The 15,828-nt window shown below is 38.1% G+C and overlaps 1 protein-coding gene across 5 annotated transcripts in view; it reads right to left on the bottom strand.

The window, feature by feature from the left end:
* The window catches only part of CCDC148 (coiled-coil domain containing 148), a 253,107-nt gene that overhangs the window by 161,024 nt on the left and 76,255 nt on the right, over positions 1-15,828 (bottom strand). For 2 of the 5 annotated variants that reach the window (XM_058715202.1, XM_058715203.1), the window contains 5 exons: positions 15,258-15,361; positions 6,186-6,268; positions 5,567-5,718; positions 3,927-4,022; positions 3,667-3,848 (listed from right to left, as the gene is read on the bottom strand). In XM_058715202.1, coding sequence (XP_058571185.1) covers positions 3,667-3,848; positions 3,927-4,022; positions 5,567-5,718; positions 6,186-6,268; positions 15,258-15,361 — 617 coding nt within the window. Of the gene's footprint in view, positions 1-3,666; positions 3,849-3,926; positions 4,023-5,566; positions 5,719-6,185; positions 6,269-14,705; positions 14,827-15,257; positions 15,362-15,828 lie in introns of those variants that run through there. The other 3 variants (XM_058715204.1, XM_058715206.1, XM_058715205.1) reach the window with 3 other exon arrangements.

The following is a 15,828-nucleotide window of genomic DNA, read 5'->3' as shown; positions in this document are numbered from 1 at the left end:
AAACATTCTAAGCCTTTTATTTTCTTTTTCTTTCTTTTTTTTTTTTTCTTAAGTAGGCTTCACTCCCAGCGCAGTGTCCCATGTGGAGCTTGAACTCATGACCTTGAGATCCAGACCTGAGCTGAGATCAAGAGTCGGGCACTTAACCGACTGAGCCATCCAGGCACCCCTTTTCTAAGACTTCATAAAGGCAAGGCCATATTCTAGTCTAGTCTGTCTGTTGACTCTCCTACCAAGGAGCTTAGCAGAAACCACTGTATGTTAAGGATTTCCCAATGAATCTTCATCAAGCAAAACATATCAGTAATTATATAAAATTTATTCTGGATAATTATATGTGACAGACTATTAAGCTAGAATTTATGAACCTATATTCCTCCAAAGTGAATTCCTACTGCTCCCTTAACATGCCTTGCCACTCTTACCTTCATTGTTTTCACCTTTAATTCAACTCAACGGAACAATCATTTATTTGAAAGCTGCTCTGTGCCAGGATGGGCCAGGTGCTAAGGATACAAATATTGCTAATAAATTATTTTGTCTTCAAGGGGTTTGCAGTCTAGTCATGCAACATCCCTTCTTAGAATGTCCTCCCTGCCTCCTGTCTTATCCAAACTCTACTCATTCTTTGAACCTATAGCGAATTTTATTTCCTCCACTAAGCTTTCCTAAGCTATTTTTTCCTCAGTGTACCTTCCCGCTGAAGAAAACTTAGCATGTGATGTATGTCCATCATATTCTCTACTTAACCTTCAGTAATGGCAATAGAACTGTGTATCTCAACTTTTTTCTGAGTGAAACAGTGTTGTACAAAGGAAGAGCAGAAACTGAGTCCAGATGAAAAATAAGGTAGGAAAATGGGCTGTGAAGATAGGTCTTAGTGGAAAGCATCCACTTCAGGCTGCTAAGGCAAACTTTTCCAGGTTTAGGAGCTGCTAACCTAGACACACCACAATCCTAGTCAGATGTTCTAGGGGGACAAGATTCATCTGGGAGGAAGTGTAATGGGGCAGCCAACATGCTTTAAAAAGAAGGAGTCAAAGGGGCACCTGGATGGTTCAGTCAGTTAAGCATCTGACTTCGGCTCAGATCACGATCTCGTGGTTCATGAGTTGGAGCCCTGCATTGGGCTCTGTGCTGACAGCTCAGAGCCTGGAGCCTGCTTCAGATTCTGTGTCTCCCTCTCTCTCTGCCCCTTCCCACTCCCACTCAGTCTCTCTCTCTCTCTCTCTCTCAAAAATAAATAAACATTTAAAAAATTAAATAAAATAAAAGGTAGGACTCAAACTGACCTTCTTCATAGCTGTGAGAAGTAAGTGAAATGATTCATTTTCATAAATACCAAATAAAAGTTGTGCTGTCTAGTTAACAATAGGTTTACAACCTATTGGAAATATGTACAAACCCCTCCTCCTCCCCCGCAATGGAGTCTGAATCCCTTACACACTTCACTTCCTGTTTTTTCTTCCCCCTTCCCATTTCACAGGCTTATTTTCCACGGGCTTTGCAATGAGCATGAGCCAAAGAAGTCTGTGCGTCACCTCAAGGAATATACATTTGTTCCAATCAGACTACTTTTGCCTTACATGGGCATAGGTGACTTCCGGGTAAGGCTGTAACATCTGTAGTACTCAATGAGGAACCAGGGGAGGGACTTGCATGCTAGGAGATAAATTGCCTGCTGCAACAGCCCCCAGTGTGCCTGTCCATCAGACAATGCTCTTGCAAGAATGTTGATTAAAGCCTCATTTCACTGTGCTCTGAGTCTCTGTATCCCTCCTTTGATTGGGTCAGTGGGCTTATTTCTCACAATAGCCACAGCAGCCTGATTATAATGCATCCCCCCGGAAAAACAAAAGAACAAAACCCACAACCGTCTCACTCTTGCTTAATGAGCTCTAAAATCTCTTTAACAAGGTTGAGATGGGGAAAGGAGAGAGAAAGTTTATTTTATAATTAGAGACTTCAACTAAGTGCATGGTTGAGTTAACATTTCATTGTGACTGAGTTTCAATTAAAATGTAATTAATCAATCAACACATGTAAATGATATATTATTAATTTTTCCCAGCTTTAGTGAAAGGTGGGAAGAAAAAAAAAAAAAAGGAAGGCAGAGAGGCAGGGTGAGTAGGGGCTCTTAGAAGAACAAAAAGTTTCTGCCCAGGAGGAACCACAACCATTGCCACAGAGATGTAAGAAAAAAGCCTGGGTCAGGAAAGGTTTGGACTTCACCTACGATTGCCTAGTATATGAAGACAAGTAAAAGCTGTAACCAGAGTTGGATCAAGAAGCTACTAAAGCAAATAACTCTACTTGATAAGATTTAAGGTTTTCCTTGTTGTCACTTATTCCTTAACACTAGCAATTTCATATAAAGGAGTTTCACTTATAGGCAATACATTAAGAAATATAAGAAATATAGTAAAAGGCTTACTTTAATTGACTATAAACGTGTCACTTGAATAATTATCCTTTCTTTTAACATACATATTCTTTGGTGGTAACTGGATGGCTCAGGCGGTTAAGCATCTGACTCTTAATTTGGGCTCAGTTCATAAACATGGTTCGTAGGCTTGAGCCCTGTTTCAGGCTCTGCACTGGCAGCACAGGGCCTGCTTAGGATTTTCTCTCCCTTTCTCTCTGCCCCTCCCCCCTGCTCTCTCTCTCAAAATAAATTAAAAAAAAACTTTTAAAATATATATTCTTTGAAGAGAATTTAGAGGTCAATATACTAGAATAAAAGGCATATTTTCCTATAAAATATTCTGCAGAAACTTCACATGCAAAACACACATGAGGTAAGCTATTGATCTGACCCTACAGTGGCATTTCTGGCTTTATTCATTAAATTAATTTTAATATAGAATTTACACTACAGAAAGGGTACCCGGGTGGCTCAGTCGGTTGAGCGTCTGACTTAGGCTCAGGTCATGATCTCACAGTTCGTGAGTTCAAGCCCCACACTGGACTCACTGCTGTCAGTGCAGAGCCCAGTATGGATCCTCTGCCCCCCTCTCTGTCCCCCCACCTGGTGCTCTCCCCAAAAAAATATTTTTAAAGAAGGATTTATACTACAAAAGATGACCCTGTCAAAGGTGAATTTTAAATCCCCTAATGTTGTATTTGTTATTCAGAAGAGGATTTGTCATTTTCAGATACAACTAAAAGTCCATTTTCTTAAAAAAATGTAATGTGTTTTAAAAATTTTTTATAAAACATATTTTGTGTTTACTGTAGAACAAAATCACAGTGAATTACATGTAACATAATTCCATGGGTACATTTTTCCATTGCAGTCAATTATTATTAGTACTGATTTATAAATTTCCACTAAAGAAGAGCTTCACGTCTTAAAATCAAAATTCATAGTTACTAAAATTTCATGCTTCAAAACTGTTTCTTAACTATGTAGTAAAGAGCTCAATGAGGTGAGTATTTTCATCATGTTTCAAGCTTATAAAATTTTTACAACCATTGTTTGGGGAAATTACTTTAGAGGAAAGAGAACCCTCATTCAACAAATAGTCAATCTAAAAACTTATTGATTGACTACATTTCAACCACATAGTAATTATGAAAACAGTAAAGCAGAAGTATAGCAGCCTTCAACAGAAATAAAAATCGAGTGGCAAAAATCGACACAATTCAGTAGCTTTATCTTATCACCTGGCTATGTCTTCTAACTGCAGATCAACATCTTGAAGTTTCTTTTGATATTTCTCTGTAAAGTTATAGAACTCATTAAGAACTGAAGATTTTAAATCAGGGTATGGGCATTCCAAGGTTTCTAATTCCATGGGCACTTCACTAAGCAGGTTACATCTTTCTTCTGAAGAATGATCTAGTATCTGAAAAACAGTTTATGATTGTTTTATTTAACATAAATGACAAATTGATAAACAAATTACTATATGCATCACACTTACTTTCATACTCCAGTCTGAAAGATAGTTTTCTATTTTCTGTTGCTCCAGGCTAAGTCTTTCAAAGACAGCTTTCAATTGTGTCTTCACAAAGTCAACCTGTAACATATAGATAAAAGAAAGTCCCTTTGAGAACCTGTGGAAGAGGGTTTAAGAGATGCCATAGCCAGGCAGTACTTACCAGAAGGGGGCTTTCAGACATCGATCCTAAAAATAGAGCTAGGAGTATGGTGGGGTCATAGACACTCTATACCCTCATTTGGATTTTGTTTGTGGTAAGGCAGAGAGCTTACCAGACTATTTCTGGCTCAATCACCCTTTCTTCCGCTAGCATCCCTGCCTCCAGTCCCCAGCTGGACATGGGGTTTTTAATACCTTTTTAAAAAATATATTATTGGGGCATCTGGGTGGCTTAGTTGGTCGAGCGTCCAACTTCTGTTCAGGTCATGATCTTGCAGTTCATGGGTTCAAGCCCTGTGTCAGGCTGTGTGCTGACAGCTCAGAGCCTAGAACCTGCTTCAGATTCTGTGTCTCCGTCTCTCTCTGCCCTTCCCCTGCTCACTCACTCACTCTCTCTCTCTCTCTCAAAAAATAAAAATAAAACATTAAATTTTTTTTAAAATTATTTTAAATATATTATTTATAAAATCAATATAACAACACTACAGAATAACTGAAAAATAGTAAGAAAAATCACCTAAAAGTTTATATCTAGTGCAACTATGACCATGGAGCTTATGGTCTAGTCAGGGGAGGCAGTCAGTACACTCATAAAAAAATAGATAAGAAAATTATCAAAAGGAGGTAGGTGATGTAAAAACAGGGTGAGGTAGGGACGCCTGGGTAGCTCAGTTGGTTAAGTGACTTCGACTCAGGTTATGATCTCACAGCTCAGGAGTTCAATCCTCACGTCAGGCTCTGTGCTGACAGCTCAGAGCCTGGAGCCTGCTTCAGATTCTGTGTCTCCTTCTCTTTCTGCCCCTCCCCTGTTCTCTTTCTCTCTTTCTCTCTCTCAAAAATATATAAATTTAAAAAAAAATTAAAAAACAGTGTGAGATAATAGAGAATGACTGTAGCTTCTCTCCTATGGGTGATCAGGAAAGGCTTCTCAGAGGAGAGAACATTTAAACTAAGACCTAAGTGACAAAAAGTGCCATCAGTGGGACAGAGAAAACAGACGATGCAAAGGCCTTGAGATGAGGAGTCTGGTATGTATGAGGAACAGACAGGAGGCCAGCCTCAGTGTGACAAAGTCTAGGAGAAAGGGGGAAGTGCCAGGTAGGAGATGAGGTTGAAAAAGGGGGCTGGATGTACAGGGAGGAATTATGGGCCAGCAGGAGCTCTGCAGGGATCTATCAGGGGGATGACTGGACCCCACCGCACTGAAGGTAGAATCCCAAAAGGCACTGTAAGGAGGGGCAAGAATGAGTGCAGGGAGACTAGTCATGAGGCCATCATAACTTTTCAGGTGAGAAATAAGCATGCTTGGACAGATTCAGGGATATGTTTAAGATATTGAAGACACAGAATTTGCTATACCTTCTATTTAAATACAAGACACATGTTTGTTTCTTATGTCAAACTGTTCTAGTCAGGATAAAAATGAGGTATTACATTATCAAAAGTAAAGGTAATATACTGACCTCTTCCAGTACTTTCACTGAGTTAAACTCAGTATGTGAGTATGAATGCTTGGAAATGTGATGCTGTCTGTATTTCAGATCTGCTCTCAACTGCTGAATAGGATTTATCACATTTTTAAGATACACGCACCATTGTTCTGATAACTCTTGTTCTATGGAGAAACAAAATTAAATCCAGGTAACACTTTATTATTTTTTTAAGTTTATTTATTTACTTTGAGTATGTGTGTGTGTGTGCGTGCACACGCACACATGCAAAAGCTGAGGAGGAGCAGAGGGAAAGGAGAGAGAAAAACTCCCAAGCAGGCTCTGCACTGTCAGAGCAGAGCTGACAAGGGGCTCAAACTCACAAATGGTGTGTGCGTGATCATAGCCTGAACCTAAACCAAGATTCAGCAACTTAATCAACTAAGCCCCCCAGGCGCCCCCAGGTAATATATTACTATTCTAAATTTCTTCAAGAACAGGACATTAAGAGTACAGATTTAGCTTTGGATTCCTTTAGGAAAAAAAACTGGCAGTTAACAGTAAGAAAACATAAAGTGAGTGGCCCACTTTCATCTTCAAAACAAAACTCCCCTTTAAATATAGGATAAAAACAAAAAACAAAAAACCTCACCAAAATTTGTAAGGTCAGTAAGACATTCATTTCCAATGTTCTCTTCATTGAGAAAGGATTTTATTTCAGATTCCATTTTATACCTGAAATAGACATTATCTCTATCAGCTTTTTAAAAATAATCATAAACATACATGGGTTTAAAAATATCTAAAAACAGAAATTTAATCTATTTTTCTTAATGTTTATTTATTTTTGAGACAGAGAGAGACAGAGCATGAACGGGGGAAGGTCAGAGAGAGAGGGAGACACAGAATCTGAAGCAGGTTCCAGGCTCTGAGCTGTCAACACAGAGCCTGACGCGGGGCTCAAACTCACGGACCGTGAGATCATGACCTGAGCCGAAGTCGGACGCTTAACCGACTGAGCCACCCAGGTGCCCCTAGAAATTTAATCTAATGTGGTCCCATTCACCTATTCATGTATTCAGACCATATACTAAATTCCTAATATGGATTGGACACTTGCCAGACACTGACACAGAAAGAAGCACAGATGAACACTTCAGGCAGAAGTAACAGCATGAGCAAAGGCAAGTGCCTGGCACATCCTGGCAATGCTTCCTGTGGAAAGAGCTTAGGGCACTAGGAAGCCACTGAGGGATATTAAGCTGATCTCACCTGCCCAGCAGATCTGTGTTTCAGAAAGATTCCCAGGCAGGGGAACCTGGGTGGCTCAGTAGGTTAAGCCTCCGACTTCAGCTCAGGTCATGGTCTCATGACTCATGGGTTCAAGCCCCACATGGGGCTCTGTGCTGACAGCTCAGACCTGGAGCCTGCTTTAGATTCTGTGTCTCCCTCTCTGCCCCTCCCCAATTTGTGCTCAGTCTCTCTCTCGGAAAATGAATGAGCATTAAAAAAAAAAGAAGAAGAAGAAGAAAGAAAGATTCCCATGTAGCAAAACAGAGGATGAGTTGGAAGGAGGGGTAGTCAAATAAACACAGAAAATGAAAAGGAAAGGATCAGGTTAACCTGGACCAACAAGGTAGTTATTCCAAAAGTTAAGAGATGATGAGGTCCTGAACTAGAGAAATGAGAGTAAAGGTATGTTTTGTTTTTATACACTAATAAAAGCAATAAATCTTAATGATTTTTATTTTATTTCAATATAGTCATTTTTAGAGTACAACCATAACCAGCTGAAACTGGACATCTGAAAACATTGTAGTCTATCCCTTGCTTATGGCAGATTTAACGAAATCATAGAAAAGAGTTTTGATTTGTGGTTGTTAAAATATAATATTGGAAATGGTATAAAATAATAAATTATCAACAATTATAACACTTTACTACAATTATTATTTTTATTTTTGCATATAAGTTTCTAGCCCTTGTCCACAGGCATATGTATGTTAAATAACTATAATTATGAATTAATTGGTAATTAATGGTAATATTCATCATCTTATATTGGGGTTTTTCAATAACATTTAAGATATTTCTAAATAATTCTCATAATTATCCTTTATTTTAATGGCTGCATGGTATTCTATTTTATATATGTGGCATCATCTTCTAAACCAGCTCACTTACATGGGACAGAGACTTTATTTGCATGTATAAGGGGGGGGTGCTATTGTAGATGACACTTCGCTGTCTACTCTTTATGTAGTTTTTGCCAGAAGCATTTTTTAGATTACATTTGAAACTGTTACATGGAGAATGGGTGCAAAACCTAAGCTCTAAAACCAGAAATTATTTCATAGTGGATTTGTATAAACAAAAACATAGTACTTATCAACCTTCTAGCTCTCCTACCTATATTTCAGCATCCAGAAAGTCATAGTAAAACATATAAGCCAACAGGAGAAGTGGCTTTGTTCACACAGGAGACCAACCTGCTACTTGCATGTAATAATTCTGGTAAGTTCCATCCTAGCTTCCTAGATTGACAACCCTACCCATCTGCCAAGACCAGCCCTTTTTGCTGATTGTCCTGATGGCCCAACAAAATCCAAAAGCATTTTTTATGCCTTCTAGAACTATGACAATCTGAAACTAGCTTGTGAATGAAGGCTAACATTTCCTGAATTGTGTTCTATAAAACAGTAATGTCAATGAGATGCCATGGGGAGGGAGGGGGATGGGAAATAGTAAATAAAATCAGATATGTTTCTACAGTGAAGGATTTCTCAAAAACTTGATTATGCTAAAATACAATGAGGTTATACAAAAACAGTAGGAAATGTATTTTCTAATTTATAGGAACATGAAATTCATTATTCTCCATGGAGTAACTTGCAGAATATTTGTTTTGCAGAATATGATTTAGGAAATATAAAGATTGCGGTGCAACTCAAGAGCATTAAAAATGGTAACTCTGGAGAAGAGAACCCTGCCCTGTTCATCAATGACATGCTAGACTAGGCCCCCGGGTTCTTCAAGTTGGAACTCTGTGCAGATTACAACCTCCTCCCATCTGAAGAGGGAACAAATATAAGGCAACTTTCTGTGCCCATGTATGCCAATTTAAGTACCTCCCAATGCTGTATGGGCTATCCTCTGTTTCCAATAAATATGATGGTACTACAAAAAAGCCTCTTGAGTTCTTGTGTGACCATTTGCTTGATGATATGTTAATCTACTTCCTAGATCTGCCTAGTTGCAATGTAACCACCTGTAAGGTAAACCAGCCTGGTGAAGGGTGTTCTTGAACTCTCAGGAGTCCACTGTCATATAGGTGCTCATCCTTCCAGGAGGGTGCCAAAGTTATAGATGTAGAATCTGTCTCCTCAGAACATCAAACATTCCCAGAGCTTCCTGAGATGACTAGGCTAGCCACTTAATTACCAGTTTTGGTAGAACAAGCAAACTACAGGTCCAAGAGTGGTAGTCAGAAGCCATTTAAGCAAACAATTAGCAAAGGGACGTGGATCACGAAAGGCAGAGCAAGAGAATACGTTAAAGTTCCAATAATGGAATTAATAGCCAGGAGACCTGCAGAAAATCAGCAGGTCAGAAAGCTTGGTTTCTTAGAATCAGCTATTGCATCCACTTCTCAGTTGAAAGAGTCTATCCCAAATGAGCAAACCACAGAGACAACAAAGGGAGTCACACAACCAATGGCTAGAGAATGAACTCAGGAGCTGGGCTTAAAGAGTTCTCTGATGCTCTGAGTCATACAGTGTGAATGCTGGTGTTAATTTTATCTTTAAAGATGCATTTACAGACAACATTTAATTGTTGTTGGTAAAACCTCGTGATATCCTCTGTAAAAAGGTGATATTTAAAAAATGTTATAAAACTAAAAGTGTGAGCAAAAGACTATATGTATTCCTAACAGAGATTTGGTTATAAAACATCCCTGTGTAGTGAAAGTAGTAAGGTGTACAAATAAACCCTGAAAATTTTATGATTCAACAATTCTTGTTAAAATAAAAATTATAGGGCTGCTTGGGCGGTTCAGTAAGTTAAGCATCTGACTCTCGATTCCTGCTCAGGTTGGGATCTCATGGGTTTGTGAGTTCAAACCCCACATCAGGCTCCATCCTGACCATGCGGAGCCTGATTGAGATTCTCCCTCTCTCTGCCCCTCCCTAGCTCATGCATGTGCTCTCTGTCTCTCTCAAAATAAATAAAGTTTAAAATAAAAACTGTCTCTCTAAAGAAGACATGATGGCCAATAGGCACATGAAAAGATACTCAATGTCATTCCTCATCAGGGAAATACAAATCAAAACCACACTGAGATACCACCTCATGCCAGTTAGAATGGCTACAATGAACAAATCAGGAGACTATAGATGCAGGAGAGGATGTGGAGAAATGGGAACCCTCTTGCACTGTTGGTGGGAATGCAAACTGGTGCAGCCACTCTGGAAAACAATGTGGAGGTTCCTCAAAAAATTAAAAATACAACTACCTTATGTCTCAGCAATAGCACTTCTAGGAATTTACCCAAGGGATACAGGAGTGCTGATGCATAGGGGCACTTGTACCCCAATGTTTATAGCAGCACTTTCACCAGTAGCCAAATTATGGAAAGAGCCTAATGTCCATCAACTGATGAATGGATAAAGAAATTGTGGTTTATAGACACAATGGAATATACTTGGCAATGAGAAAGAATGAAATGTGGCCTTTTGTAGCAACGTGGATGGAACTGGAGAGTGTTATGCTAAGTGAAATAAGTCATACAGAGAAAGACAGATACCATATGTTTTACTCTTAGGTGGATCCTGAGAATCTTAACAGAAGACCATGGGGGAGGAGAAGGGAAAGAAATTTGAGAGGGAGGGAGCGAAACCATAAGAGACTCTTAAAAACTGAGAATACACTGGGGCACCTGGGTGGCTCAGTCGGTTGAGCATCCAACTTTGGCTCAGGTCATGATCTCACAGCTCATGAGTTCAAGCCCTGCATCAGGCTCTGTGCTGACAGCTCAGAGCCTGAAGCCCACTTCGGATTCTGTGTCTCCCTCTCTGTCTGCTCCTAACCCACTCACATTCTGCCTCTGTCTCTCTCAAAAATAAACATTTTTTAAAAAAATTAAAAAAAAACTGAGAATAAACTGATGGTTGATGGGGGGGTGGGAGGGTGGGTGATAGGCATTGAGAAGGGCACCTGTTGGGATGAACACTGGGTGTTGTAAGAAAACCAATTTGACAATAAATTTCACATTAAGAAACTAAAAATTAAAAAAATAAAATAAAATAAAAACTGTCACAGAAAAGGTGGTCATAAGAGGGAAGTATATAGTAATCCAGGCCTTCCTAAAGAAGGAAGAAAGTTCTCAGATATACAACTTAACCTTACATCTCAATGAGCTGGAAAAAGAAAATCAAATAAAACCCAAAACCAGCAGAAGACAGGGAATAATAAAGATTAGAGCATAAATCAGTGCTATCGAAACCAAAAAAACAGTAGAACAGATCAATGAAACCAGGAGCTGGTTCTCTGAAAGAATTAACAAAATTGATAAACCCCTAGCCAGTTTGATCAAAAAGAAAAAGGCAAGGACCCAAATATGTAAAATCAAGAAAGAAAGAGGAGACGAGTGCCTGGGTGGCTCAGTGGGTTGTGTCCGACTTCAGCTCAGGTCATGATCTCACAGTTCGTGGGTTTGAGTCCCACATCAGCTTCTGTGCTGACAGCTCAGAGCCTGGAGCCTGCTTCAGATTCTGTGTCTCCTTCTCTACCTGCCCCTCCCTGACTTGCACTCTGTCTCTCTCTCAAAAATAAATAAACATTAAAAAGAAAAAGAATGAAAGAGGAGAGATCACAATCAACACTGCAGAAATACAAACAATAATAAGAGAATGTTATGAGCAATTATACGCCAATAAAATGGGCAATCTGGAAGAAATGGAAAAATTCCTATAAACATGTAAACTACCAAAACTGAAACAGGAAGAAATAAAAAATTCGAACAGATCTATAGCCAGTAAAGAAATTGAATTAGTAATCAAAAATCTCCCAAACAACAAGAGTCCAGGGCCAGATTGCTTTACAGGGGAATTCTACCAAACATTTAGAGAAAAGTTAACACCTATTCTCTTGAAGCTGTTCCAAAAAATAGAAATGGAAAGAAAACTTCCAAACTCTTTCCATGAAGCCAGCATTATCTTGATTCCAAAGCCAGACAAAGACCCTTCTAAAAAGGTGCATAGCCCAATTTTCCTGATGAACACGGATGCAAAAATCCTCAACAAGATACTAGCCAACCAGATCCAACAATACATTAAAAAAATTATTCACCATGACCAAGTGGGATTTATGCCTAGGATGCAGGGCTGGTTCAATATCCACAAAACAATCCATGTTATACATCACATCGATAAAAGAAACGACAAAAACCACATGATCCTCTCAATAGATGCAGAGAAAGCATTTGACAAAATACAGCATCCTTTCTTGATAACAACCCTCAAGAAAGTAGGGATAGAAGGATCATACCTCAAAATCATAAAAGCCATATATAAAAGATCCACTGCTAATATCATCCTCAATGGGGAAAAACTGAGAGCTTTCCCCCTAAGGTCAGGAACGAGAAAGGGGGGATGTCCACTCTTGCCACTGTTATTCAACATAGTATTGGAAGTCTTAGCCTCAGCAATTAGACAACACAAAGGAATAAAAGGCATCCAAATCAGCCAGGAAGAAGTCAAATCTCACTCTTTGCAGATGACATGATATTCTATATGGAAAACCCAAAGATTCCACCAAAAAACTGCTAGAACTGATGCATGAATTCAGCACAGTTACAGTATATAAAATCAATGCACAGAAATTGGTTGCATTCTCATACACCAACAATGAAGCAACAGAAAGAGAAATCAAGGAATCGATCCCATTTACAATTGCTCCAAAAGCCATAAAATAGCTAGGAATCAAACCTAAACAAAGAGGTGAAAAAACTATACACTGAAAACTATAGAAAGCTTATGAAAGAAATTGAAAAAAATGAAAAAAATATTCCATGCTCCTGGATTGGAAGAGCAAACATTGTTAAAATATCAATACTACCCAAAGCAATCTACATATTCAATGCAATCCCTATCAAAATAACAACAGCATTCTTCACAGAGCTACAACAAACAATCCTAAAATTTGTATGGAACCAGAAAAGACCCCAAATAGCCAAAGCAAGCTTGAAAAATAAAACCAAAGCTGTTGGCATCACACTCCCGGACTCCAAGCTGTATAACAAAGCTGTAATTATCAAGACAGTATGGTACTGGCACAAGAGCAGACTCTCAGATCAATGGAACAGAATAGAGAACCCAGAAATGGACCCACAAACATATGGCCAACTAATCTTTGGCAAAGCAGGAAAGAATATCCAGTGGAATAAAGACAGTCTCTTCAGCAAGTGGTGCTGGGAAAACTGGACAGTGACATGCAGAAGAATGAACCTGGACCACTTTCTTACACCATACACAAAAATAAACTCAAAATGGGTGAAAGACCTAAACATAAGACAGGAAGCCATCAAAATCCTCAAGGAGAAGCAGGAAAAACCTCTTTGACCTCGGCCATAGAAACTTCTTACTCAACACGTCTCTGGAGGCAAGGGAAACAAAAGCAAAAATGAACTATTGGGACCTCATCAAAATAAAAAGCTTCTGCACAGCGAAAGAAACAATCACCAAAACTAAAAGGCAACCGACAGAATGGGAGAAGATATTGGCAAATCACATATCAGATAAAGGGTTAGTATCCAAAATCTATAAAGAACTTATCAAACTCAACACCCAAAAAAACAAATAATCCAGGGAAGAAATGGGCAAAAGACATGAATAGACACTTCTCTGAAGAAGACATCCAGATGGCCAACCTACACATGAAAAAATGCTCAACATGACTCATCATCAGGGAAATACAAGTCAAAACTACAATGAGATACCACCTTACACCTGTCAGAATGGCTAACATTAACAACTCAGGCAACAACAGACGTTGGTGAGGATGCGGAGAAAGAGGATCTCTTTTGCACTGCTGGTGGGAATGCAAATTGGTGAAGCCACTCTGGAAAACAATATGGAGGTTCCTCAAAAAATTAAAAATAGAACTACCCTATGACCCAGCAATTGCACTAGTAGGTACTTATCCAAGGCATACAGGTGTGCTGTTTCAAAGGGGCACATGTACCCCAATGTTTATAGCAGTACTATTGACAATAGCCAAAGTATGGAAAGAGCCCAAATGTCCATTGATGGATGAATGGATAAAGAAGATGTGGTATATATACACAATGGAGTATTACTCAGCAATCAAAAACAATGAAATCTTGCCATTTGCAACTATGTGGATGGAACTGAAGGGTATTATGCTAAGCGAAATTAGTCAGTCAGAGAAAGACAAATATCACATGACTTCACTCATATGAGGCATTTAAGATCAAAACAGATGAATACAAGGGAAGGGAAGCAAAAATAATATAAAAACAGGGGGTAAACAAAACATAAGAGACTCTTAAATATGGAGAACAAACAGAGGGTTACTGGAAGGGTTGTGGGAGGGGAGATGGGCTAAATGAATAAGGGGCATTAAGGAATCTACTCCTGAAATCATTGTTGCACTGTATGCTAACTAACTTGGATGTTAAATAAATAAATAAATAAATAAATAAATAAATAAATAAATATCTTTTTACAATAGCATAAAAATATTTAGAAATAAACCTATAAAAGATATGAAAGATCTCTATATCTATTGAAAGACACTAGACTAAAATAAATGGTGAATTGAAAGACTTGATAGGGCTAAAAATGTCAATTTGCTCAAAAACCATTTGCCAATTCAGTTCTATTCTAATTAATATTTCTAACAGGTAAAAAAAAAAGTAAAGTTAATGACCTTTAGAAATTTGAATTTGAGTAAACTACAAAAATAATCTATTGTGATGTACAATATCCGATTAAAATATACATTTTTAAAGTATACCTTAAAACTAGTATATTGCCTCAAATGGAGGGAAAACACATCTGCCTTCTCCTTTTGCCCTGCCTTTTGAAAAGAAATTTATTTTTCAAAGATTACATTTAAGAACAAGTATAGAATCATTATTTTGTTACTTCACCTTGAAATGAGAGCTGGAAGTAATGACAAAAGTCAAAAATGCAAACTGACTTAGTCATAATGCAGTTACATCTAGAAATCAGTCAACAACTTGAATCCCTGAGTTCCTTCATTCATTCATTCATTCATTCATTCATTGAAAGCAGTCAAAGATCTCCTCCAAATCCTACAAGGAAAAGATGAAGCTGATGGTATGTTTGCCCTTGTTTGCCACTTCATAGGGAAAGCAAACATGTAAATAAGACATTATAATTCAATATGCTAAGAGTAAAATGAGTAATTACAAGTATGAAAGGGAGTGTAGAAGAGTTAAGTGATCAGCAGATATAGAAGATTATCTTTTCTTCCAAAGCAAAGCAAAAGCCATATTAACATATTTGCTGGATTCCAAATTAAATTGAGGAAATGAAAGAATTTTAATTTGACTCACAAAGCATAACTTTATATTTTTAGTTTAATGGCTTCATTAACATGGAATGTTATAGAACGTCTAAGTAAGTACAACTCTTAGCGAGTCTTAAATGTTCTTATAGAGATTTCCCTCGATTCTTACCTGACGTCCTTTAGCCTTTGGTGTTCCTGCCACCACACTTGCTTGTGTTGTTTTATTAGTGTCTGCTCTTTAGATTCTTTTGAAGTCTGCAGTGCTTTTCGGATCTAGATTTAGAGGAACAAAAGAGGAGCAATTCCAATGTTTTCTGAATGTGTTTTCCACAATGAAATTGTTTAATTTGTAATTTCTAAGTTACATATTTATCTCTGTTCAGTCCTATTGGTGCAACTTCTGAGACAGAGCCCACCTTAAAATAAATAATTCATTAAACAAAAACCAGGGAGGTGAAAGAGAAACTGGTTTGGAATACCGGCCAATTTAAAAATTGTTTTTAAAGTATCTATGAAAAGATAGGTAATTATATTTTCCATACATACAACAAATAACACCTTAATTCATGTAGTCTCAGAAAATTTTTCAGTAGCTTTCCATATATTTTCTCATCTTTTTGATACATCTTCCCTGCCAGGCACTATGGGCATCAACTATTCCCACTGACACATGAGGACTGAAGTTCAGAGAGGTTAAAAAACGTGGCCAAGATCCTAAAGCTCATAAATGTCAGAATCAC

The sequence above is a fragment of the Neofelis nebulosa genome, chromosome 2 (genome assembly GCF_028018385.1).
Source record: "Neofelis nebulosa isolate mNeoNeb1 chromosome 2, mNeoNeb1.pri, whole genome shotgun sequence".
Classification (NCBI taxonomy): domain Eukaryota; kingdom Metazoa; phylum Chordata; class Mammalia; order Carnivora; family Felidae; genus Neofelis; species Neofelis nebulosa.
Note: the sequence above shows the minus strand (reverse complement) of the source record. Positions and strands in the feature narration are given on the sequence as shown.